Source organism: Stenella coeruleoalba, assembly GCF_951394435.1.
Source record: "Stenella coeruleoalba genome assembly, chromosome: 16".
Lineage (NCBI taxonomy): Eukaryota > Metazoa > Chordata > Mammalia > Artiodactyla > Delphinidae > Stenella > Stenella coeruleoalba.
The window spans coordinates 58897566-58923645 of NC_137162.1; the positions used below are offsets into that span (position 1 = coordinate 58897566).

General features: G+C 54.2%; 3 protein-coding genes across 30 annotated transcripts in view; 2 read left to right on the forward strand and 1 right to left on the reverse strand.

The window, feature by feature from the left end:
* Nucleotides 1-2239, forward strand: part of CAMK2G (calcium/calmodulin dependent protein kinase II gamma) — a 54243-nt gene extending 52004 nt beyond the window's left edge. For all 23 annotated transcript variants that reach the window (XM_079900709.1, XM_079900691.1, XM_079900696.1 and 20 more), the window contains one exon: nt 240-2239. Coding sequence is in view for 12 of the 23 variants with exons in the window: in XM_079900691.1 (XP_079756817.1) it covers nt 240-300 (61 nt within the window). In the remaining 11 variants the exon portion in view is untranslated. The remainder of the gene's footprint in view (nt 1-239) is intronic.
* A 352-nt stretch (nt 2240-2591) lies between these two features.
* NDST2 (N-deacetylase and N-sulfotransferase 2) lies at nt 2592-11075 on the forward strand. 2 transcript variants are annotated; one of them, XM_079901056.1, is made up of 16 exons: nt 2594-2971; nt 3601-3698; nt 5090-5132; nt 5216-6561; nt 6754-6841; nt 7151-7305; nt 7491-7676; nt 7938-8066; nt 8198-8380; nt 8467-8563; nt 8930-9053; nt 9181-9355; nt 9554-9724; nt 9830-9939; nt 10137-10239; nt 10334-11075. In XM_079901056.1, exons 4-16 carry the CDS (start codon nt 5557-5559, stop codon nt 10457-10459), a joined length of 2652 nt encoding a protein of 883 aa, XP_079757182.1. In that variant the 5' UTR covers nt 2594-2971; nt 3601-3698; nt 5090-5132; nt 5216-5556; the 3' UTR covers nt 10460-11075. The 2 variants fall into 2 exon arrangements, with proteins under 2 accessions (XP_079757183.1, XP_079757182.1); XM_079901057.1 differs by lacking the exon at nt 7151-7305 and having other exon boundaries at nt 2592-2971; nt 7462-7676.
* An 8-nt stretch (nt 11076-11083) lies between these two features.
* ZSWIM8 (zinc finger SWIM-type containing 8) lies at nt 11084-25666 on the reverse strand. Of its 5 annotated transcripts, none has more exons than XM_079901051.1 (26): nt 24715-25666; nt 22432-22585; nt 22093-22187; nt 21747-21919; nt 21464-21571; nt 21270-21351; nt 21029-21149; nt 20429-20630; nt 20105-20280; nt 18737-19730; nt 17846-17977; nt 17534-17713; nt 17248-17431; nt 16937-17035; nt 16218-16342; nt 15529-15769; nt 15272-15430; nt 14938-15166; nt 14471-14760; nt 14093-14316; nt 13095-13586; nt 12668-12851; nt 12388-12564; nt 12107-12226; nt 11673-11783; nt 11084-11544 (listed from the first exon to the last, which is right to left on the reverse strand). In XM_079901051.1, exons 1-26 carry the CDS (start codon nt 24920-24922, stop codon nt 11096-11098), a joined length of 5709 nt encoding a protein of 1902 aa, XP_079757177.1. In that variant the 5' UTR covers nt 24923-25666; the 3' UTR covers nt 11084-11095. The 5 variants fall into 5 exon arrangements, with proteins under 5 accessions (XP_079757177.1, XP_079757178.1, XP_079757180.1 ...); XM_079901052.1 differs by having other exon boundaries at nt 12692-12851; nt 24715-25222; XM_079901054.1 differs by having other exon boundaries at nt 11205-11544; nt 11673-11851; nt 12692-12851; nt 24715-25222.
* Between the last annotated feature and the right edge of the window lie 414 nt (nt 25667-26080).

The window sequence follows — 26080 nt, forward strand, 5'->3', positions numbered from 1 at the left end:
AAAAAAAAAAAAGGAGCGGTGGCTACCTCCTTTGTTGTGGTGAGGATTAAATAATATACTTGTAAGGAAAGCACTTAGTAAGCAAATGTGAGGCAGTGTTATGTTTAAATACTATCTTCTCCCCCATCCTCCACCCTCTCAGGCAGACTTGACCACGTATGTAGTGTGTTTAAGTCTCTGGAACTCCTCTGTGTGGGTATTGTCCTCTGTTCTGTTACCACGTCTGTTCTGTTTGACAGGGGCATAAGGAGATCCAGCCGGAGGTCAAACCTTCGCAGCCAGTGGCTCTGGAGGGCCTGAGTGACAGCGGCAGTCCTGTTCGTTTGAGGTTTAAAACAATTAAATTACAAAGCGGCAGCAGCCAATGCACGCCCCTGCATGCAGCCCTCCCGCCCGCCCTTCGTGTCTGTCTCTGCTGTACCGAGGTGTTTTTTACATTTAAGAAAAGAAGATCGTTTAAAAAAAAAATGGGATCCATACCGTGATGCGTTTTAAAACCACCAATAGCCCTTGGGCTAGCAAGAAGGCAGGAGTTTGTGTGATGCCCATCCTGGCACAAGCAATGGGCTCACCTACCAGCCCTGAAGAGGTGAGCTTAGCCTCTGGCCTCCATGGACTCAGGGGACCAGGCAAGAACTCTGACAGAACTTTGGGGGCTGTGATGTGATTACAGCCCCTGAGGTGGCCTACCTGCCCCAGGTCTAGGAATGGACGTCTTCAGAATTTGTATACACGCCTAGAATGAGGCTGATGAAGAACATCATGGCCAACAGACCTACTTGGGAGAGAACGCGGAGCTCCCAGCCTGCCGTGGAGGCAGCTGAGAAACAGTGGGCTCAGGACTGAGAAGCAGGGCCCGGACATTGCTGTACTGTACCATTTAGTATAGACAGGAAGAGAATTGGTGCTGCAGAAGTGTGTCCGCTACAAAGCTGATGAGAAACCTCGTGTTAGTCTGACATGCACTCACTGACTCATCCATTTCTATAGGATGCACAATGCACGTGGGCCCTGCTATTGAGGCCCAATCCTTGCAGCTGGGAAGTGGGAGGGGTTGCCGCTTTGCTTCGTGTTTGTTTTCTTATAACTTAGCAAGGAGAGAGCCGGGCCTTGGTCTGGGCTCCCCCTGCTGCCTTTGGCAGTTCTGTTTCCGTGCTGATTTGGATCATCTTTGTCTTGCCTTTTCATGCTGGTGGTCCCTGTGCTGACCCTCATCTGGACCTGGGCCCTCTGCCAAGTGCCCCTGTGGGATGGGAAGAGTGAGGCAGCGGGATTGAGTGATGGTTGTTTCTATGCATTCAGGCTGCCCTCGGGGCTGCCTCCCTTCTTCCTCTTCCCTTGCTGCACGCCCATCTCTTTTCCTGTCTTTGAGATTGACCTGACTACTCGGGCAAGAAGAGGTATCCTCTACAAAGAGACCTCTTTACTGACCAACTGAAGTATAGACTTAACTGCTGGACAATCTGCATGGGCATCACCCTGTCTCTCACCTGCATGTACCCAAAAGAGATGTCCAGAGCCAAGGCTCCTACATTCATTGTCCCTCTCTGTGCTCAAGGAGTTCCATTCCAGGAGGGAAAAATTTATACTCTAAGCAGATAGCAGAGAAGATAATGGAGGAGCAATTGGTCATGGCCTTGGTTTCCCCCAAAACAACTGTGCAGACCTGTCTGCACAAATGTCTGCACTACTGGGGGATAGATGGGTGGGCCCCAGCTCCCTGGACTGCCTTAAGGAGTCACAGGAGCTGGGAGAAGAGGCAAAGCTACAGGTTTACCTTGGAGCCAGGTGAGAAGAGAGCAGACTCACAGGTGCTGGTGCTTGGATTTAGCCAGGCTCCGCTGAGCACCTCCTGCATGCCCCAGCCCCTGGGCCCTAACCCTTTTCTGCCCTGCAGCCTGCAGTACCAGCACGCAGACACCTTCACCACAGGGTTTGGTTTTGCTGGCTTGAAGACAAATGGTCTTAGAGTTCATTAAGACCCATAGCTTCATATGGCTGCTCCAGCCCCACTTCTTAGCATTCTTAATCCTCTTCTGGGGCTAATGTCAGCATCTATAGACAATAGACTATTAAAAAAAAAATCACCTTTTAAACAGGAAATGAGAAGGCATTTGATGCAGAATTTTTGCATGATGACATAGAAATAATTTAAAAATAGTGTTTGTTCTGAATGTTGGTAGACCCTTCATAGCTTTGTTACAATGAAACCTTGAAGATATTTAATAAAATAACCTTTAAACACTCCATTGTGTTACTGCTGTTGGAGGCTTATGGCCGGAGGCTTAGATTTAACAGCCTGGGTTACAAGGCTTCAGGTGGAGAAGATGTACCTTCTCCCACCCCTTTTGGGCTCATTTTAGAATAAGACTTCCTCATAAACTCATCAGCCTCCAATTAGTCCCCCAGTCTGCTGAGGCGAGTTTGGAGCGGGGGGAAAAACTCGGGCCCTTAGCGGGTGAGCTCTGAGTCTCGCCCCGCCCCCGGGCCCCGCCCGCGTCCAGGACAGCCTTCCCGCCCCGCAGTGGGCCGGCCCGGCTCCCCCTCCGCCGGGCCGAGTGGAAGAGCCCACACCCTCGGCCCGCCCCGGCTCCGGGACCCTCGGCGCCGGCGCTAGCCGGACCGTGCCACTGCGCGGGAAGGAGGGGGGCGCCTCTGTCGGGGCGCTCGGAGCCCGCCGTCTATGAGGCTGCAGCTCGGCCGAGCGCTGCGGAACACCGTTCGGCGGCTCGGCACCTCGGCAGCGCGGCGGCCCGGCCCGGAGGCGGGGGTGACCCGAAGTGGGGCCGCGAGCGGCTGCGCGCCGCCTCCCCCCGCTGGGAGCGGTGGTTGGGCCCGGCTGCGGCAGAGCGTTCGCTCGGAGATGGCGGAGCCGCCGCGACGCAGCCCGAGGCCCCGAGAGCAGGGAAGCCGGGCAGCCCCGGGACGTGGCGGAGCCCGGGGACAGCGGGGACGCCGCCCAGTCCGCCGGGTGAGCCGCCCTTGAGGAGACCCCCCCGCTCAGAGTGTGGCCCCCAGCCACGGTCCCCGCAGTTCTCCCCTCACAGACTTCCCTCAGTGTGGCCACCGAAACCTCCCGCAGGGGCGTCCCCGGCCGCCCCTCGGGGCTGCCTGCGCTCCCCTCCCCCGTCCCTTCCGCAGGCCGCCCTGGCAGTGGCCTCATTCCCCTCGGCTCGTCCCCTCCGCACGGGGCTCCTCCTCCCCTCGGGGCTCCCCCCAGCCCGACGCCCGCCCCTATGTCCCCGCAGACTCCTCCACGCGCCCCTTGCCCCATCCCCTTTAATGCTCCACGCCCGACTCTCTCCATATCCACCTGTAAGCCCATGTTCCCACCAGCAGGGCCCTCCGTCCGCGACCCCCGTGTGCCAGCCCCCCACGCCCGTGTCGCTGCTCGGTCCCCCTCCTCCCGCGGCATCTGCACTGCCGGTCTCCCAGCGCGGGGCCCACACCCCCGCATTCCCCAGCACCCCCCTCTGTTGCTCTCCTCCTGCTGCGCCCGCACCTTTAGCCCCCTCCCCGCCGCGGTCCCGCTTCAGCATTTATCCTCCCACCCCAGTATTCCCTCATCACCCCTTCCCTGAATATTGCTGCTTCTTCTAGGTTCGAAGCTAAAATGCAGTGGTTAAGACCAGGGCTGGAGCCTGACAGGCCTGACGTTGAATCCCATTTCCTCCACTGACGGAGCTGTGTGATCCTGGGCAAGTTGCTAAGTTCTCTGGACCTCAAATTAGTCATATGTAAAATGGGAATATTAGTTACCTCTTAGGGCTGGTGTGAGTATTAGATATATGGAAAGCTCTTAGAAGAATGTCTGGCAAAGTGTAAGCCCTCAGTATATGTTAACTCTTATTCTTAACCTCGTGGGTGATACACCCCCAGTATCTGCTTCCCCACAGTGACTTCTTCTCACTACTGTGTTTGCCCCAAAAAGTTTCCTCTAATTCTTAGGATTCGTCCCTTCCCATCACCATTTTGATCCTTTCCCAGCTCTCTTTTCACGCCGATTAGTTTTACCCAGGCCAAAGCAGAACTGTTCTTAAGTTGTCTCTCTCAGTTCTGAAGGACCCCATCTCTGCTTAATCACCCGGAGATGTGTATGTGTGTGTGTGGGATGTGTGGTAGAGAGAGATCTCCAGCCACTGGCCTTACTTCGAGTGACTAAAGTGGGGAGAGTGACGGTAAAGCTTCTAGAAGTAGTCTATCTACTTAAGGAAAAGAGTCTCCGGGATTAGGTCTCCTTAAAACTATTTTCTGATCCGACTGTTCTTACTCCTTCTCTATAATTGATTGTATACTACTTAAGCTCCTGTTGCTCTCTGTCATGCAGCCCCATTCAGTTCGCTCTGTTTTTGTAACAGGACTCAATCCCTCATGTCTCTCCAGGGTAGCTCAGGACCCTTCTGAGCTGTTCAGGGGTGAGGGTGTAGTACCACCTAGGCTAAGTTAGGAAAGAGAACTGGAGTGGATAGGGAGACAAACTCTGGACTCAGCTCTCTAGCTTTTCTTAGGTGCCAGTGATGTGCCCTGCTCTGGGGCTACATTGTTATCACCCCTCTTGACGCTGGCACAAGTGAAATAAAGGGGAGGGATGGGTAATTTTTCACAAGCAATGGAAAAGAGAATCCCCAGGTTCTGGATTTGGAAGGTAGTAGAATGATTAGCTAACACCATTTCTCTTCCCTCTTGAATTTCCCCACCTGACTGCAAGTTCATTAGTACTGTTAGCCTGTGGTGTTGGGTTTGATAGATGAGGAACATTAACAGACACACGAGTTTCCTCTTATCTGATATTTTGTTGGAGCACGGGACTTCTGGGGCTTTCCGTCCCTTCTTCACAGGACGAACAGAGCTCCTGCTGGCTGACCAACTGCTCTGTCACGGGTTGGGAACTCCTTTCAGAGCAGGTTCATTTTCAGCCTCCTGGGCTGTTTGGCCTCTTGTCGATGGGAAATTTGTTCCCTTCCAGACCTTGGATATACTGCTTCAATTCTGAACTTAGCTCAGGGGGGAGAATTTAGACAGTGTTCTAAGAAAGGGAACAGGCTGTGAAGTTAAAGTATGAGACTCAGATTATGTTGTTTTTCTACAGGAGCTTTTTTTTTCTGGAGAACAAACCATTCTGTGAGCAGGAGGTAAGAGAAATGGGATGAAGAGGGGAATGGATTAATGACACAGTTTCAAGGAGAGAAGTAACCCATTGATTTCTGTCTTACAGGTAGTGAGGGCAGAGATTGTGAACTTTGCTGACCTCTGATGTGAGGAGCTCAGCCAGGACCAAAGGTGGAGCCTGGCTAGATTTGCATCCTGAAGCCATGGGCCAGTGGGCCATGGTGACCTGAGACCAATGGACTCTGTCCAGTTGCCCCCTGTTGCCCCTTCTACCTCCCCTATCCTATACTAAGGGGACTTGTTTCCACCTTTTCAGGGAACTGACCCTGCAGGAATCCCTTTCCCCTCTTTTCATATCCTTCTACCCTCCCAAGAGAGCCTCAGCCTATAGAACTCCTACCTCCCATCCCCTAAGGTGGTCCCCATCCCTGCCTCACCTCCCCCGCCATGCTCAAGCTGTGGAAGGTGGTACGCCCAGCTCGGCAGCTGGAACTGCACCGCCTCATACTGCTGCTGATCGCTTTCAGTCTGGGCTCCATGGGCTTCTTGGCTTACTACGTATCCACCAGCCCCAAGGCCAAGGAACCATTGCCCCTGCCCTTGGGAGACTGCAGTAGTGGTGGGGCAGCTGGTCCTGGCCCTGTACGGCCTCCAGTCCCACCCCGGCCCCCCAGGCCGCCAGAGACAGCACGAACTGAACCCGTGGTCCTTGTGTTTGTGGAGAGCGCATACTCACAGCTGGGGCAGGAGATTGTGGCCATCTTGGAGTCCAGCCGTTTTCGTTATAGCACTGAGCTGGCACCTGGCCGAGGGGACATGCCCACACTGACTGATCATACCCATGGCCGGTATGTCTTGGTCATCTATGAGAACCTGCTCAAGTATGTCAACCTGGATGCCTGGAGTCGGGAACTGCTAGACCGGTACTGTGTGGAGTATGGTGTGGGCATCATTGGCTTTTTCCGAGCCCATGAGCATAGCTTACTGAGTGCCCAGCTCAAGGGCTTTCCCCTTTTTCTACATTCAAACTTGGGGCTCCAGGACTACCAAGTGAATCCTTCTGCCCCACTACTGCATCTCACACGCCCCAGCCGCCTGGAGCCGGGTCCACTGCCCGGTGATGACTGGACCATCTTCCAATCCAATCATAGCACATATGAACCAGTGCTTCTTGCCAGCCTTCGACCAGCTGAGCCCCCGGTGCCAGGACCCTTGCCTCGCCGGGCCCGGCTTCCCACTGTGGTACAGGACTTGGGGCTTCACGATGGCATCCAGCGGGTGCTCTTTGGCCATGGCCTCTCCTTCTGGCTTCACAAACTCGTTTTTGTCGATGCTGTTGCGTACCTCACTGGCAAGCGCCTCTGCTTGGACCTTGACCGTTACATCTTGGTAGACATCGATGACATCTTTGTGGGCAAGGAAGGAACCCGCATGAAGGTGGCTGATGTTGAGGTCAGTCTTTCTTTTTCCTGACTCATTTCTTTCCTTAGAAGCTGTTTCAAGCTCTGTCCTATCAGACTCCCTTCCTTGATTCTGAGCTTGTCATAGGTACGCTCCCTACCCTTTCTAGGCAAGAAGAATGCTACTTCTCATTTTTCTCCTTCTTAGTCTCCTGATTTCTCATGTCCCTGCTACTCTTCCCAGGCTCTGTTGACCACCCAGAACAAACTCAGGACCTTAGTCCCCAACTTCACCTTCAACTTGGGCTTCTCGGGCAAGTTCTATCATACTGGTGAGCTTATTCCCCTGCTCCTTCAGCGTATCAGTCTTAGTTTGTCTCTTCACTGTCCATCCTCCTGGGCAGACAGGTTGGAGAAAAGGGGCAAGGTTTGGGGTCAGAATGCTATGAGGAGCTAGCAGTGGGTATGAATTTAGGTTAGCATGGGCGGCTGGAGGGCAGGTTGGCAATCGGGAAAATAGTCTTAGGTGGGCAGAGGTCAGCAATGTTGTCCCAAGGATGGAAAGTGGTCAGTGTTGTTACAGAACAAAGGAGGGCACAGGGGCTGACCGGCTGTGGTCAGTGGTCAGTGTGTGGTCATAGGGACAGAGGAGGAGGATGCAGGGGACGACATGCTGCTGAAGCACCGCCAAGAGTTCTGGTGGTTCCCCCACATGTGGAGCCACATGCAGCCACACCTGTTCCACAATCGCTCCGTGCTGGCTGACCAGATGAGGCTCAACAAACAGTTTGCTCTGGTGAGACCCTTGGATCTCTTCCCCATACTTTCTCCCAAAGATGATGCTTCCTTCTCAACCTTACCCTAATGGGGTACCCTTTCCCCACCCTTTCCATTTTACTTTCTGTGGAGGCATCCCCACCCTCTTTACCCTCTACTCCCCAAACCTCACCAGGTCCTGGTGAGAGTCTCTGCCATTCCCAGGAGCATGGGATTCCCACGGATCTGGGGTATGCTGTGGCCCCCCACCACTCCGGCGTGTATCCCATCCACACACAGCTCTATGAGGCCTGGAAATCCGTGTGGGGCATCCAGGTGACCAGCACTGAGGAGTATCCCCATCTCCGCCCTGCCCGCTACCGCCGTGGCTTCATTCACAATGGCATTATGGTGAGGGACTCCCAATACGGACTTGAATCAAACTCCCACATTTGGACAGCCTCCAACCTGCATTGTCCAAGTTCATCCATATAATAAGGGGTAGAGAGATGAAAAGTCATAATGCACATAGCAAGAGCTTTGTTGCTGTAACTTCAGACTGAGTCCTCTACAAACCCAGGGAATCCTAATGCCTCAGGTCTTTTGTCCTTAATTTACTTCTCATTCTACCTTTCAAATCTCATCTGTCCCTGTTTGTTCTTTTCCCTTCAGGTGCTGCCACGGCAGACGTGTGGCCTCTTCACTCACACGATCTTCTATAATGAGTATCCCGGAGGCTCTCGCGAACTAGACCGGAGCATCCGAGGTGGAGAACTCTTTCTGACAGTGCTGCTTAATCCGGTAAGGTGCCGAGAGGAAGGGCTAGAAGATTGGACAGCCGAAGTGTTTGCATACTGAGACTTTTGCTCACCAAGCCCACTTCTGAAGTGGGGTAGGCTCTCCAAATCTGACATGCAGGCACCCCCTTTCAGATCAGCATCTTTATGACTCATCTGTCTAATTATGGAAATGATCGGCTGGGCCTGTACACCTTTGAGAGCCTGGTGCGCTTTCTCCAGTGCTGGACACGGCTGCGCCTACAGACCCTTCCTCCTGTCCCTCTCGCACGGAAGTACTTTGACCTCTTCCCTCAAGAGCGAAGCCCCCTTTGGCAGGTATAGGTGGAGCTCAGGCTGACCTAGAGATGTGATGGGGGTGGCCGTTGAGGAAAAGATTATCTGATTCTTGGCCTCACCTTCAGAATCCCTGTGATGACAAGAGGCACAAAGATATCTGGTCCAAGGAGAAAACCTGTGATCGGCTCCCCAAGTTCCTCATTGTGGGACCCCAGAAGACAGGTGAATCATCCTTAGGCAACTTCTGTTGCCTTGCCTTAAACCCAAAGAATTCTTTGGCCAAGGAACTCCCTTCTCATACCCACCCCTCATTAATCCAGTCCCTTGAGTGATTCTTAACCTGGTTATACATCAGAATCATCTGTTGAGTTTTTTTTGAAAGACCCACAAGTGATTCTGATGCACAATCAAGTCTGAGAACTACCATTTTAACCCTTCCCTGGGCCTCTCTCAGGCTTTCCTCTTCTCGCTCTAGTTTGGCCAAACGGTATTTTACCACCCAGAGTGATTATTTTCTCACCTCTTTCAAGCTGATGTTGTTGAGGTGGATTCTCTCCCACAATGGCCTGGCCTTTCTCTCTCATTTAGGGACCACAGCTATTCACTTCTTCCTGAGCCTCCACCCAGCTGTGACTAGCAGTTTCCCAAGCCCCAGCACCTTTGAGGAGATTCAGTTCTTCAGCAGCCCTAATTACCACAAGGGCATTGACTGGTGAGACCTGGAATGCTTCTCAGGACACTCCCTTCCCCTAAAATACCCCATTCCAGCTTCTCCCAGCACAGATGTCCGGCCCCTTCACTCTGCAAATTCTCTGCCTCTCCTCTCTACTACTTCCTAGGTACATGGATTTCTTCCCTGTCCCTTCTAATGCCAGCACTGATTTCCTGTTTGAAAAAAGTGCCACCTACTTTGACTCAGAGGTTGTACCACGTCGGGGGGCTGCCCTCCTGCCGCGAGCCAAGATCATCACTGTGCTCACCAACCCTGCTGACAGGGCCTACTCCTGGTACCAGGTGAGCCTGAAGCTAGGCACACATCAGAACTTAAGAGAGGTGGTGACTGCTAGAGAGACAGAAAGGAATGAGGGTAGGGAAACTAAGCTAGTGCCTTGGGGAGGGGTGCCTGTGCTGTCTGTTCACTAGACTAAGAGGAAGGGCAGAACAATGCTGTCAAATCACCAATTCCTTGCCTTCCTGTTCCTTGTCCGTCAGCATCAGCGAGCACATGGAGACCCAGTTGCTCTGAACTATACCTTCTACCACGTGATTTCAGCCTCCTCCCATGCCCCTCTGGCACTTCGCTCCCTACAGGACCGTTGTCTTGTCCCTGGCTACTATTCCACCCATCTGCAACGCTGGCTGACATATTACCCCTCTGGACAGGTACAGTTCCCTGGTAGCCCACATGGGGGTCCCCTTCCCCTCCTTTTCCCTTCAGCCCAGAGGCTTCTAAGGAATACAGAGGGAACCACATCCCTGTCCCTTTAGTTGCTGATTGTGGATGGGCAAGAACTGCGTACCAACCCAGCTGCCTCAATGGAGAGCATCCAGAAGTTCCTGGGTATCACACCCTTTCTGAACTACACACGGACCCTCAGGTGGGAGAGCATGACCCAGGGGAGGATGACTCTGGGGGAAATGGGGAAGCAGGTTGACCGTGTCTGTTTGGAAGAGACATGGATTTACCCTGTCTTGCAAGGAGAGACATGTGTCCCTCTGGGCTGGGAGAGGTAGTGTACATTTATGAGGCTTGGATTTCTTTTCTGTCGCCTAATGGCCTCTTCTTGTTGAGCAGGTTTGATGAAGATAAGGGATTCTGGTGCCAGGGACTTGAAGGTGGCAAGACTCGTTGTCTAGGCAAGAGCAAAGGCCGGAAGTACCCAGATATGGACACTGAGGTAAGCAAAGCCAGGGACAGGGTATCCCTTTCCACCTGTAAGATCTGATTTTGTCCACTCCTTACCATTTCTGACTTCATTTTTCTCCTGTTAGTCCCGCCTTTTCCTTACGGATTTTTTCCGGAACCATAATTTGGAGCTGTCGAAGCTGCTGAGCCGGCTTGGACAGCCAGTGCCCTCGTGGCTTCGGGAAGAACTGCAGCATTCCAGTCCGGGCTGATGTATCAGCCTCCCGTACCAGCAAAAGCCCCCTTCTTCCCTAAGGGGCAAGCCCAGAGCAGGGCCCACAAGGGGGATTAGAGTGGCCTGGCCCCTCCCCCTTCTACCTCAGTGGCCTCGAGGCCTGGGATGGCTAAGAAGGGAAGGGCATCCCTTTCCCATAGCTCTGGGGTCTAATAAAGGGGCTTCCCTTGATACCCCACAAGATGGTACTAGGCACCTTTGGCCCATGGTCTTGGATGGTGGGGGGGAAATGAGAGGGTCCAGGCAGGGTGGAGAGGAACGTATTAATCCAATGCTTTCCCTCTTTATCCCCAGCAGTGTATCTTATCTGTAGTGGCCGTGGGAGGGACCCCTTACTGTGGGATCAACCTGTGGCCCGGCCTCTCTAATGTCATTCACATTGAATGGGGATGAGGTCAGACGGTGGCTCATAGAGCTGAATATGAGCCCTAGCTGTGGGCTAGAAATGAGTTTAATAAACATCCTTATTTTTGTGTTTTGTCTGCCTCACTGGAGTGGGAGAAACCTAGAATAAAAGCAAGTATCAAGATTTTCCTCTGCCCCAGTTCAAGGTTCATCCACACATGGAGGGAAAGAAGGGAAAGGCCCAGGCAGACGAGAGTAAAAAAGAAGTTTATATATTTATAAATGCCAAATAAATACCAGAGGCCACCCAACGCCCCCTCCCAGACAGGGCTGTCTCCCCCAACCCTAGGCTTCTAGGGTCTGAGACATCTTGGCCCCAAGAACAGCTGCCAGTCTGGGCTACCAGGGAACTGAGTGGGGATGATCTGTCCAGCCAAGATTCGTTCCCCCTTTGTGAGGGGTCCCCATAGCCACAGGCCTGTGTCCCTGTATAGGGCCCTAGGGGGGCCAGACTCAGGGGGAGAAGGTGGTCATCTCGAGTGAGACCCGCTGCCACAGCTCCTTGGTCTGTTTGCTGCGCTTGAGATTCTGCAGGATGTCGTTGAACTGCATCATGCCCATGGGTGTCAGGCAGAAGGCGCTGCGAGCACTGCGGATCGCGTTCACAAAGTCGTCGTAGTCGGCAGGGGTCAGGTGAATCAAGCGGTGGTGGATGTACTGGAAGACGTGGGGAGGATAAGCCACTAAGCACAGAACCAGGCCCCTCCGCCCTGGCGTGCTGGGTGATCTGTTCCCTGCCTGCCCAGGAGGTGTTCCACCCTGCTCCATACTTCCTGGGTTATCACCTGCATGTATGCCTGCTGGCAGCGCTGCACCAGTTGGTGGAAGGCCGGGGCACGCAGGTGGTTGTGGGCATGAGCGGGGCTCAGCCGCTGCAGCGTCTCCATGACGATCTCCTGCAGCACAAACGGGCTCAGCACCCCCTTGGCTGCCCCCACACAGAACTGGTGCACGTAGTTCACTCCTGGGGGGCAGGGGGAGGGGCATGAGACGGGGGTGGCCACCTCTGCCCTAGGGACCCAACTTTAATCTCTCAGCTCTGGCCTGGCAGAGAGCCTCCCTCCACCCCAGGAGCTGAGGTAGCCCCCCGCCCCTCGCGCACGCACACATACCCGACCAAGGCCTCAACTCTGAGCAAGAGCTAGGAAGGAGGTCTGGGATGGGAAGGTGGGGGGAGCAGGTGAGGGCGGACAATGGTCCTGGGGAGGGGAGGTGTTACCCAGCTTTGCTGCCAGCCCCAGCAACCATTTGACATCATCAGTGTAGGGGGGGGAGCGGGAGAAGTTGTTGGGGTGATCATTGTGTGCCCGGCGACCCAGCATCTCCAGTGCCAGCATCCCTGGGAGAAAAAGGTGGGCACGTGGTGAGGGTGTGTCCTCCACCCTCTACCTCAGCCTCGTACCTGACCCCACGGTAAACCAATTAAGAGGTATGGTGGGGGGGGGGTCATGGAAGAGTCTCTGGCTGCAGGTGGGGGCACAGGAAGGGCCCTCCTCTCACCGACACGGTAGGCGGCGTGCAGGTGGTGTAGGCTGTGCGGGTTGACAGGCTGACTGTGAGTCTCCTCCTCAGGTGGTGGAAAACCCCCGCTCACCAGAGGGCTGGGCTGTGTGGGCAGGGCAGGCAGTGAGGCACCCTGGATGGCCGGAAACGTGGAAGCTGGATGGACACTGCTCACTGAGGGTGGGATGAAAGCCACATGAGGAACTCAGAGCCCAGAGAGGGACAGAGAGGATTCCCTCCCCTCCTCCCCTGCCCGGTGTGCCTCCCCTCCATTCACCTGTTCCCTGTCCCCACAACTCACAGGCCACACTGGTGGGCAGTGGGAGCCCTGGCTCTGTGTGGTAGGGATGTACTGTGATGGGTGCCATGGAAGGGACGGGGAAAGACACAGCAGTGGCGGCAAGTGAGGGGGGAGTCACCGAGTAAGGGTACTGAGCCCCCAGGAATGCAGGATGCACACCCTCGAGGCGGGAAGAAAAAAAGGAAGATTCCAAATTATATTAGGATGTAGCTCTTCCCCGTTCATCCCACAGCTGGGTATCCTGCATTTCTTATCTTAGTTGGGCTGGGTCCCCCGACTCCCGCCACCTCACCAGGACTCTTGGACAGCCCTGTTATCCTCCCGGAGTACCCCACTCCAACCCCCCGTGAACTCCCAATGTGCTCCCACATGCCCAATCTCCAGTAGAACATTGCATACTCACCTGTGGGTATGCAGAGCTGGGCACAGGGAAGACGGCAGGCCGGGGCATATGAGGCATGGGGTGGGCGGGGTGAGCTGGGTGGGTGAGGTATTGAGGGCTGCAGGGCAGGTGGGGCTGTAGAGCAGTGTAGGGGTGCAGGCCAGGGGAATGACCATGCCCCAGTCCTGGACCCGGATATAAACTGGACCCCACCGAGATGACTGGCACCACTGTGGCTGCTGTCACTGCTGCTGCCGCCGCCGCCACTGTAACCGGCTCAGTCCCTGGGACCCCCCTGCCCTCAGGCAGCCCCCGCCCAGCCTCCCCAGCTGCCCTGATCCCACTGGCACTACAGCTTGTAGCCCCTTCACGGGCTGTGGATGAGCCACCTGCTGTTTGCTCATATAGCCAGAACCACTGGTGAGCAACCTCAAACAACACTTCGGGGTATACGCCCCCACCCTTAGCCGCCTCTTCCACTGCCATGCAGGCCTTCTCCAACATCAGGTTATCCTGGAAGGGAGGGGCAAAGAGGGTTGAGGGGGAAGGGCTTTACTCAGGGACAGTTCTAGATGACATTCCAATGTCTCCCTCAGAGTTGGCTGGTTCCTGGGGAGGCATCTAAGGTCAGGGCCAGTGCCCAGAGTCAGTGTCAGAGCAGTGAGTGCTTCACACAATGAACAAATACTTGTTGACCAGTCCCAGTTCCAAACTAATTTAGCTACTCCCAGCCAAGTCCCATCATCTCCCTGAGGCTTCCCCTAAGGACTCCATCCCGGTGATCATCTTGGTCCCTAGACTACAGGCCACATCTCCTTACCTATGAAATATGAATAATCTGTTCTCAGAGTTGTAAGGTAAAGGATGTAATAGATGTGAAAGCACATTACTATGTCAAGTGTCACCATGAGAGGACCAACTGGATAGTTTGTGAACTCCAGGATATGGGAATCAGGAGCTGGACCCAACCTCCCTGCCCAGATGCCCCAAAGCAGGTCCGCAATTGCCTGTAAAAATACCTGCTCCTTGCACTGCACCAGGGCCCGCTGGATCTCATTGGGGTTCAACGCATGGGCATGAGGCAGGCAGCTTAGGGCTAGTTCCGCCGCTGCCCTCACCATATTGGAGTCTCGTGCCCGTGATGCCCTGTCAGCCAGGGATGCAACCTCAGGGGGTGTCAGGTGCCCATCCCAGCATTCTACCAGTATAGTCAGGGCTGCGCTGCCAATCTCCATTGCCTGGCCTTCAGGAAAAGGAGAGAAAAGCAGAGTGGGGTTAGCACGGGCAATGGGAATGGGAATGGCATCTCTCCTATCAGGTCAGTAACTCCACAAGGATATGACTTATCATCATCGATTAATCCCCTTCCCATACCCAAATCAAGATGCTGGATTTACCTGTAATCCAGGAAACGTGGGAAGAGTAAGTACGTGAGAGCCAGTTGGGAGAAACAAAGTTGTGCAGGCCAAGGGCATAAAGCCCAATCTCGAAGGCGCAAAGGTGCAGGTTACGGTGAGGACCCTGGTGGCCCCCTGAGGAAGATGGATGTGTGAAAATGGAAGTGCTGCTGTTGCCCCCTGCCTTGATCAGCACCGTCTTCGCCAGCTCGAAGTAGAAGTGTGCAGCTGCCTCTGACGGCTGATTGGGTACATGGGGGGCATGACTCTCAGGACGGCGGCCCTTGTACCTGAAGGGGCAATGGGGTAGGGACAGGGATTGGGGTTTCTCTGAGGTGGGTGTCCAGGTAGGTTGGAAAAGACCAGGGTAAGTGAGGATGCTGACGGAGACAACAGTTGGATTACACTAGGGATGTGGCTCTCGGGGTGGGCCAGGTCAGAAGACAAGGATGTTTTTTCCCACTGACCTGCCAACTTCAACTGTCTTCGCCCGGGCCCCTCCACTGGCACTGGCCCGGCGACTTCCACTGGAGGACGAGGAGCCAAGGGAGTCTGAGGAAGAGCTGCTAATGCTGTCACTGTCCTGTCCTCGGCCCCAGGAGGTAGGGGCCCAGCCCCCTCGAAGTGGCCTCCGGCTTAAGGTTGGGGAGCTATCCGACGTTGTTTCAGGGGCACTGCTGTCAATGCTGGCCATGCCTAACCCCCCCCAAGACAAGACAGTCTCAGAAGTCAGAAGCTCCAGAATTCAGACTCCAACCTTCAGGAATCTCCTTCCCTCCATGTCATCCCATGGGTTGTTACCTGTGTGCTTCTTCTTAGGCCGCCCTGGTGAGCCCCAGCCCCGTCCATTGTAGCCTCCACGGCTGCCAAGTGCCAAGCGGCTGGGGACCTTTCCCTCTGGTCTTGGGGTCAAAGCTGCCTCAGATGGGAGACCCTCACAGGGGGAATGTGGGGAACTCTCTGCGTAGGGAAGACAGGACATTGGGATCAGCCTGGGAAAGGGGGGCCCAACACAGCTCCATACCACACATCCCCCCTGCCCAGTGCCCCCACCTCACCAGGCACATTCTTCTCTGTGAAGCCCTCAGTGGGGCCTGGCCCAGCCCCTGCCACACTCCCTGGCTGAGCAGGCCCTGCAGAGCCTGAGGTCAGAGGTTGCAGGGCCCCTGGAGCAGATGGGCCCCCATGCTTTGAAGGAGACCTCTGGCTGGCTGTGGCCGGGCGGCTAGATGAGTAGAACGAACTCAGTGTCTGTGGTTTATGCGTCTGGCTCTCTCGGTCCAAGAGTTTGTCTAAGATCTGAAAGACAGAGAAGCGGTGACTGGATGCCCTTTATCTCCTGACTTCTATTACTTTTCTTTCTCCTTGAAACAGCTTAATACTTCCTCCTCAGGAAGACTTTCCCAGTTCTAACCACAGGAGAACCTGCTGGAAGACAGGGGCTGGCTTACATATCTTGGTATCCCCTATAACATTTACCACAGGACTAAGTATATTGATATTCAATATATATTGAAATAAATGAATGAATGAACGACTTTATGCCCCCAGTTTCTCTTCTTCCACCCCAAGCCCAAGCATTCCTATAAGAACCACTGGTCTCTCACGTTCTTTACGAGGTGTTCCCAAGATTCCCCCGGTATCTCCTGTAGGTAGAATAGCCCTTCCATTATACTAGAAACCCCTGAGAAAGGTGATAAAATTTGCTCTCTCTGCCTGTCGAAATCCCAGTACCTCAATCCCTTACCTTTTTGAGTTTGGCCTGGTCGTCTTTGTAAGTGATCATTAGTGCCAGGGCCAGGTCACCCTTCTCCCGACGTGTGCCTTCACATAGCAGGGGATGCTCCGCTTCACTCACTGTTGTCTTCATGCCTGTGAGAAAGAGGCGCTCATGGGGTTTGTGAGTGGCCATAACTTGAAAGACAGCCAAGGGTAAACAGGCCAGGGCTCCCCAGCCACTAGCATGTGAAGTAAGGAGTTCTCCTGGTCCAACCCACCTTCCCTATGGAAGGCGCCCACTGCCTAATACATCCGGCCTAAGCTCTGGTCTGCTTTTTAAGACCTTCATAATTTGGCCTTCTCTATCACCCCAACATATCCATCACTTCAGGGAAGTTGGGCTCCCCACTCAATAAGACTTGATTGCCCCTGTGTCTTTACTCACAGTGTTTTGTCCCCCTACCTAGAACTTAACTGATCTTTTAACCCATATTCCATACTCTATCCCCTTCCTCAGGCCTTTCCCTAGAGTCCTGTTTTGCTGTCCTTATAACACCGAACATTCATAGTCCACGTTTTTGCCCTCAATTCTTCAGTCTCGTAGGCACTATGTGTCATGGCACATACACGTCATGCTGGCTTTCCCCTTACCATAGAGCCCCTTCAGAAGAGGGCTCATGTCTCATGCACTTCAAGGCCTGGGCCAGGCTTAGCTCACAGATGTGCTCAAGACACTGACAGACTCACCCAAGGCAGCAACTGCTGCTTCAAATCCCAGCTCCTCATCCCCAGGCATCTCGTTGTTCCAGTTGCGACTTGGGGGCCGGGAACCCGTGGGAGAAACCACTGGATAAAATTTGGGGTAAGTTAAGAAGACAGAAGTACCATGGGACAGAATGAAAAGGGAAGAAACCCAAGACACTCATCATTCCAGATCCTTCCATGAAGCTGCCCGATGCTTCTTACAGGCGATTCAGAGCCTTGGGGCTCTTGGTTTCTCTTTAGAGAAAGCTACCCCTGCCCCAGTTCCCCACTTTCTGTAGTGTCAGGCATCATACCTGGAGTACAGAGAACATCAAAGATGAAACTGGCCAACATGAGAGGCAAAACAGGCCGATAATCACAGAGTGTCCCCTCCCGAAGCTCCTCTGCCCGGCAGCGCACAGTACTCATCTCACTCGGACCCAGAGGAATCTTCTTGAGCAGGGTGGCCACCTCAGACTCCTGATATGCCAGCTTCACCTGAGGGCATAGGGAGGAACTAAGACCTCAATCACCCCAATGGAGATCACGGTGTGAGTCTCTGAGGAGATGGCAGTGCAAGATTCAGATAGAACTTCTGACCTCCAAGGCCTTGGTGGAAGCTGGGGGCCGCTGTAGCTCCAAGGCAAACATGCCCACTCGGAAGGCCAGGTTGTGGTGCTCTGGGCGCTCACTTAGCACTGTTAACAGGAAGGCCGCCTTGGTCAGGGTGTTGGTAGCCACCCAGGTCTGACGGCTTGTAGAAACCTTGTTCTTCTTGCCCTAAAGAGGGAAGCACAAGGAGGCAGGCAGATGAGTCTGACTCGCCTTGGTGGAGGGAGGAGACTCTAGCCTGGGGTGGGGCGTGGGAGAGGGTTATGGGTAACTGGAGAGGGAGGGGGGGTTCTCTCTCACCTTGGCAGGGGGCGGCTCTACCTTGAGGTCAGGTGGGTTGGCTAGCAAGTCCTGGGCAAGCTCCACGGTGAGGCGGGAGGCCTCACTGCTATAGCCGTGCGCATGCAAGGCCTCAGCACAGGCAAATAATATCTGGAAAGAGGACATGGGCACCAAACATGTTGCAGGACACCATACTCACTCATGCAGCAAATATCCCATGAGCACTTGCTATACACTGGGCCCTATGCTAGTCCTGGGTATACCACAGAGACTCACAGCCCATTAGAGAAACAGACACATAAACACACAAACAGGTGTGAAGCTGGCTACTACTGGGAAAGGTCCAGAGGGGAGCCGATGAGCAGGATACCTCAATGGGACTTGGGGCAGAGGGGCAGTCTCAGGGAAGACCTCCTAGAGGACATGATCTCTAAGATCTCTGAGGCCTGAAGAAGAAACAGGGGCTAACCAGGTAAGATGAGGGAAGAATATTCCAGAGAGAAAGGCCAATCCGTACAAAACTATGTATGTAAGAGAGAGCATGGCAAGCTACAGGAACGGCTCAACTGAGTGTAGTATAACTGACATAGTAGCTAGATGAGGCTGGAGAAGCAGACAAAGTTCAGAACAAGTGAAGCCTCATAGGTCATGCCAAGGACCTTCATCTTCACCCTAAGGGTAATGGGAAACCACTGAAGAGTTTTAAGCAGCAGAGTGACAAAATTATACATTCCAGGAAGATCAACATGGAGAGAAGAGAATGGACTGCAGGCAGCGAGGCCAGTTAGGAGCCTGCTGCAGGATTCTAACAGTCACACAACAGTCCTGTCACTCGCAACCAGAGGCAGGCGGTCCCTCTCCCAGCTATGGCTAAGAGGCACCCTCAGAGTCCCCTCCAAGCCCCCTCACCTCCATGCGGCTCTCCTGTTCCAGTGGCTTCAGTCCTGCAAACAGGTCGTGTTCCTCCCCAGCCCCGCCCTCAGCCTTCTCTTCCTCGCCCCCAGCGCCATCCTGGGCATTCAGATAATACGCCTGGTAGTCATCCTCCTCCTCTCCAACCGCAGGGGCTGCCTCTTTGGTTTTAGGGAGCCCATTGCCACTCTCATCTGTGGAAGCGAGGTCGTCCCGGGTACAAAGCTCCCTGGGCAGTAGGCCAGGGGGGCCAGCAGAGGCTGTGGAAGGCTCAGGCCCTTCTGAGAAGTACACGCCACCATCTTCTTCGTAAGTATCTGGAGGTTCAGGAAGGAAGGTAGAAGGGCCTCGGGAGGCACCAGGGTGAGGGCAGGGTGGTGGGCTCTCCGGGAATCCACCAAAGGTGCTGGCCTCTGCACCCAGGGCCAGGCTGCTATCATCCAGGCTCATCTCAGCCAGATCCGGCTCCAGGGAGCTGTCTTCACTGCTCAGCCGTCGCTTGCTCCCGCTGCCTGCTGACCCCTTGCCCCCACTGCCAGCCCCCCCCAATGCTTTGGCTTTGCCCCCACCTGGACCCATCTTATGCAGAGCCTTATCTCCCCCCTCAGCCGAGAGGCGGCGGGGACCCCGCTGCGATGAGAGGACCCCCTCACCCAATCCCTTGCGCTTGGCCCCAGGCTCCTTGGGCCGCACAGCTGGCTCGGCAGGAAGAGGGCGGGGCCGCTCCCGGGATTCTTCCAGGCCCCCAGATCGGGAGGCACCTGGCCGAGGGGGCAGGGCTCGGGCCCAGCACAGGGCCAGCTTCCTGTCAGTGGCACTGTAGGTGACACCGGGAAGGGGGTAGGCCTCTTCCCAGTTGAAGTAGCAGGCCTCCACTGCCGGCCGGAAGCCGGGGAAGAGCCGCTCCAGGGTCTTCTTGTGCTGTCCCCGCTTCACGTTCTCAATCACCTTCAGTTGCCACTGGCGCAGCTGCACACACAGCTCCCGGCGCCTGTGGGAACAAAGTGGGGGCCAGGAGGGCTTGTGGGGCCTACACTGCGCCGAGCAGGGACAGGAGGAAACGGGGAGATGGTATTCCCCAGAAGCGGGGCACAGGGAAGGACCCCAGGAAGTGCTTCTTGAGCCAGCCCCATAGACATCACTCGAATACTCAGGGATTTGGGAAAGTGGGTTATTTAGAGGAGGGATGGAAGAAAGCCTCTCAGGAAAAGAACTCATAAATCACTGGAAACCCTAATGCTCAGCACCTCCCATTTCCCTAGGACTAGAAAAATGGTACGTGTGTCTATGTACAGGAGATGAGGGCTCGGTCTGTCCAGGGCTGGCCCCATCTCCCGGCGGTGGTGAGCCTCGGGGGAGACTCACCGCTGGGGGCTGAGCGCAGGGTCCAGCACAGCCAGCCTCCACAGTGTGACCATCTCGTCACACATGCTGGCGCATGCGTGGGCCGCCACCTCTGACTGCCCGTTGCTGCGGCCTGTGTGCCCACTGGCGCTGCTGTGTGAGGCTGAGGTGCGCACGCTGTACCACCAGCCTGTTATCTGGAAACAAAGAGGACTCTGAGATGAACCTAACAACTTAGAGGAAGACAGAGGAGCCCCACGCAGTGTCCCTGTCAGCAAGAGGGGAGTGCGGTTAAGGGAGGGAGAGGATGAGCCAGCACGGGCCTCCCCAGCTCTGCGGGATTACCTGTTCGTAGGTGAGGCACTGGTCGGTGAGGATTTCCAACAAGGGGGCAGCATTGCTGTCCCTCCGCTTGAACATCTCCCGCACGATGCTAAGCAAGTTCCAGACTCCCTCTGGCTCGCGGCCCCTCAGTGGGCGCAGCAGACATGCCCATTCAGCAGCAGCCGGAGGCTCCGTGGAAGACAGATACATGGAGTTCACATCACTGTGAAAGTCGCAGAGTGGAAAATGATGACCCTAAGATGGGGCTGAATAAAGCAGGTGAAAGAGCAACAGGACTTTGACACAAAAGGGGTCAAAATACAGAGTACAGGGGAAAAAGTATGACCCAGACAAAAATTCTTAATCGCCCTCTGCCTCAGTTTCCCAATCGCTGAAAGGAAGCAAAATAACTCCTGCTCTACCTAAGGACAGACCACTCTGTGACTACATAAAATTATCATCACCCACTGATTTCACTAGTAACATGTCGTGTGCGCCAGGCAGTGTACGAGTGAGGGGGGGAGTGGGAGAGGTATGCATTACTAAAACAAAGAAACTGGCCATGGCCCGAGGGATGCGCCCCTCCCACCACAGACACAGGCATGAAGAGATCCTGTTTACCTGAACACCACAGGGGAGGGGCCACAGAACTTGTGCAGTGTCTTCTTGATGTTGTCAGTGAGTGTTGATTCATCCAAATACCAAGTACTCTGATCGGAGGCAGATGGCCCTGCTGTGGGGTCTGGGGGTGACAGGCAGTCAGTCACCTAGAGGTAGGAGCCTGGATTCGCCTTTAGTAAGTAGCGCTCTGCACCCCCAAGCTTGCTTTCTTCCTGCTGCCCTTCTTTCTCACCACACTCACCCGGGGCTCCACATACTGTATTGATGGCTGTTGACTGGGAGGAGAGGAGTTCATCCAGGAGACGCTGGGCTGTGGGCAGGATCTGAGGGGGAAAGGGACACAAAGGCAGAAGTGACCCAAGGAGGCCTCGGCCTAACAGGAAGGCTGATATGCAGCCCTGGACTAGTCAGAGAGGGTGTGTCAACCTCCCTCACCTGCTGAGGGAGCTCACTGATGAGGTACTGAGCAAACTTCTGCAGCTGGTCCCTCTGCAGTCGAGACAGGGACTCTGACACTGGGGCCCGCAGGCAGACTGCAGAAGCCTGAAGGGAACACCGAGAGAAATGAAACAATCTGGGAAAAGGCTTGCTGACATCGGAGCTGGGGACAGAGAGGCAGAGTAGGAGAGGAGAGGGGGCTCACATTGTGGCCAGGCATGCAGCAGAGAAGGGGGGGTGGAGCGGAGAATAGGGCCAGGATAAATTGGGAGGGCCTCACGTTGTGGATGCGGAAGAGACAGAGTGCCACGACGTGGGTGCACCATTTGGCCCCAGCCCCACAGGTGCAGCTGCAGGAAGTGACCCGGCAGCGGTCAAACATCACAGCCACGTTGTAGGCCCCTTTGGGGGGGACCATCTGAGGTGGCACCACTGTAGCACTCAGGTGGAACCCTGGGGAGAAACATAGGTATGGTCAGGGAGAGCCACGAAGACACAGGTCTCTGCCCTTGACCCTGGCCCTGCAGTTCTTCAGACAACCTGCTCCAGCTTCTTGCAGTAGTTCCTTAATTCTTAACACAGGGGGTGGGAGGAGCAGGAAGTACCAATTGGTGAGGGGCCCTTACCAATCTGCAGGGGGTCCTTCACAGCCCTCATGCGGAATAGCTGATCCCCTCGCTGGAACTCATCTGCACTGCCGTTGGCCAGGCAGGAATACAGTCTGGGAGTGAAGAAGAAGACATAGCCACAATGCAGCAAATACCCTTCCACAGACCCTGTCAGAGACCACCATGCCCCGGGCACTCCCCAGTGTCATATCGTGCTGGGGAAAATCCCAGGTACTCCCTGCCCCGGCTGCCTCCTTACCGCAGCCCCAAGTACGGTGCCCTTTGTTCCGTAGGAAGCCCAGCGCACGGTGTGGAACATCAGGACCCCACTCCCCACCGTCAGTCCTTTAGCCTCACCGAATATCCTCTTCATTCTCAGGGAAGCTCCAAAAAGCAATTCGGAGTTGGAGCTGCTCAGGCACCGGGGGGTAAACTTTCTCCACCACTTCAAATGGGATATGAAACGCCACCTGTTTTGCTGACAGCTCCACCAGTGGGATCACCAGTCCATCTTTGGAAACAAAGGTTGAGGTAAGGGGAAAGAGGAGGGGAAACAAAAAGGGCCATGATTACTTGGCACCGATGCCAATGCCACATCTTGATGCGCCCTCCCCCCTCCCCGCCTTCACTATGAAGGAAAGAGGACATCTGGATGAAAAACCAAGGGACCCTCCTGTGAGGATACACTAACCCTTAAGACTCCATCTGGGGAAGGGGAGCTAAGCAATCCCCAGCCTACAGCCTGCTAGAAGATACCAGGGATATCCCAGAAACTCCTAGCCAAACAGGTGTGTCCCAGGATCCTAGCAAGTAATGAGTCTCACCTGGCTTGGCATCTAATTTCCCATATACCTAGCACTTGAGATTCATATTACATTGTGTATATATCTCCCCTGGCATTCGCTTCTCTAAGTGCTTTTTTTTTTACTGTCCCTTTCTTTTTTACTATCCCCTTTTTTTTTTTTACTATCCCTCTAAATGACTCCATGCTTCCATCTAAGGAGGGAAGATAGGTCAGAGCCCAGAAGAGTTGAGAGGGACCTCCAGAAGCAAGAGACAGTCTGCACTTTCTTTGGCACACCTGAGCCCTGGCTTCCCACAGTGGATGCCCTGGGGTGTGGGTTGGGGGTGGAGAGGTTACCCCAAGGGAACCTGGCTGCCACTCCTGGACTCACCTGGAGTAAGATGGAGCTACCATTCAAAGTCTCCCACACTGTTTTAATCAAAAAGCAGTGAAACGCAACAGACTGCATATCTCACCAAATTGCTAGTCAGATTACAAGACATATAGAAAATAATGGTGCTGAAAGGAACCTTTCTAAATAAAAAGTCAGTCTTCTTATTTTATAAATGAGCAACTGAAAAAGGGTAGGTTTGGCGGGGGAGGGGGGGAATGCCATGCTTTCCTAGATTTTAACCTGTTCATAAAGATACCAATATGTTGAAAATCTTCACCACCATCTTCAATTACTTCCCTCAAAGTGAGGGAGCTCTAAGCCTACCCACACATGCAAATATGAAAGAAGCAAAGAGCTCACAGAAGACCCATAGCGAAACTACCTATGATGTGTGTGTGTACAGGGCATATGCTATCTCTCCAAATGAAGGTAAATATTACCACTCCTAAACAGTGACACATGTAAATTTCCCTCTGTCCCTAAGGGGTGCTGGAAATCTCTCCAGGGCCTTTTGAAAACAGGACCTTAGAATGTCCAGAGTAGAATCACAAATTAAACCCCTCAACTGGTGAAAAAAGTCCACTTCCAATGAAGCTCAAACTGTGCCTTGAAGAAGGCAAGAATGTGGTGAGTCCTGAGTCTGCGGGGCTTCTGTTATCACTCTCTTCTCCATCCTCTTTAACAAAAGCAAAATTCTTCACAGCACTCATCAGAAAGACCCAAGGATGAAAGAAACTCAAGTGAAAAGCAAGAAGAGTGTTTCAGGAGACTCGAGAGTCAAGTACGCACACTCTTCCCCAGGCCCCAGATGAAGGAAATCTAAGGCTTTAGTACAGTGGTCCCAGGCTTGGCTTCTGACAGATGTTCAGTATGGCCAGGAACCAAGTCTCTGATCTAAACCTATGTGACACCCCTCTCGTAGGCCAGTTCACCTCCACTTTGCTCTGGGTGGAATCCCTTCTTGGTGCAACGGGGATCAGAGATCATCACCTTGAATCAAGAAGCTCCCAATACACTTTGCAATGGGGTGACACACCTCAAGTGGTCACTTCTTCACAATCCACCCCCTACCCACATTCTTTTCTATTTTCTGGCCTGCCTCAGGCTGAACTCGGTAAGTACTCCCAAGTCAAAGAGGGAATTCTTCTCCTTTACCCCATCTCTTACGGCAAATGAACCACAGAAGATCTACTTTCTGTCTTTAATCCTATCCAACCCAGAATTTCCCAGCCATCACTCCAACACACACACACACACACACACACACACACACACACACACACACACACACACACAGAGGCAGGCAGGCAGGTGTGGAGAAGGCAGCCCCAGGAAGACCGGAAAAGCGAGTCCTGAACAGCTCCCGAGCAGGGACAGCTTGGGACAGCTCCCGAGCAGGGACAGCTCTCGAGCAAGGCCGGAGCAGGGCCTGCCCGCTCCCCTCCTTCCAGCTCACCCTCACCTCGCATTCTGGTACCGCCACTGCCACCTCCGCCACCGCCGCCAGTGGGGGAATTGGGCCCCGCTGACTGTTTGCGCCATCCCCGCCAGTTCTGGCAGAGGCTCTCGGCCTCGGAAATGAAAGAACAGAGCGAATCCTCCTCAAAGCGGTCCGAATCCTCGAAAGAGAAGCGCTCTCCGTCCTCCCACTCCGCGAACATCAGCTCCATGGGGCCCGCACCCCCCGGGGCCGGGTCCCCCCCCGCGGATCCGGGGCCTGGGCCGCCGGCCGGGGGCTGTGGGGAGGCCCGGGGCCTGAGGGGCGAGCCGGGGCTGGGGGTGGCCGGGGCGCTCAGGGCGGCCGTGCCGGGCGAGGATCTCAGGCCTGGGAGAGACACGGGACGGGGCCTTGCCCAACTGCGAGGTGTGAACGGGGATCGTGGCCAGTCTCCGAGATTCAAGGCCCGGACGAAGCGCTCGGAAGCCGGGGCCTCTTGGCGGCTGCGGCGCCGCCTCCCCCATCAGCTGATCTGAACTTCCGGCCGCGCCGGCCACCACCACTTCCGCCCTCGCGCGCCCAGGAACCCGAGCCGGTACGCGCGGATATAAGGAACCTGTTTAATTGCTACATTTCCTGCTTTTTTTTCTCGAGCCCACCCCCAGATACCGTAAGAGGAAGCCAACCCCCAAAAGTATACGAAACGACTACAGATCCCAGCAATAACCCGGCGTCCATAATGTCCCGAAGAAATAAGCAGCCGCCACGCATGTCGGGAGTTGTAGGCTGTCAAGAGACAAACACAGGAACCATTGGGTGGGGTTATTGTCCTAACTCCGGATAGGCCCCGGGGCCGCATCACCTTCTGGGAATTGTAGTTCAGAAGCCTGCATTCCAGAAGACTTTTTAATGGGGTTTAATTGGCGAAGCAACAGGAAAAGAAGGCGTTTGATTTCAGGAGATAGTTGCACTGTTTGTCAGTGGGGCCTTTGAGTCCAGGGGTTCCTAGCCTTTTTCTGTGCCATGGGCCGTTTAACAGCCTGGTGAAGCCCCTAGACCCCCTTCTCAGATTGTTTATAAGTAAACAAAAGAATTACAAAGGAAACCTTTTATGTTGAAATACAATTATCAAAATATTAATAAAACAAATTTGTAACATAGTAGTTCTTTATTTATACTTTAAATAAGATCCAGCATCAAGTGTAATAACTACCATAATATTGAAGTGATGAATTTAAATATTGAGATACTGTGATTTCACATAGGTATTGCTAGTAATACTGTGGTTTGTTTCCCACCGCCCTAACTGAAATGCTCAATTTAAGTTGTGGTTAAAGATAAAATTTTTTTCTCATCCATATTCACAGACCTCTTACTGGGAGTCTATTGA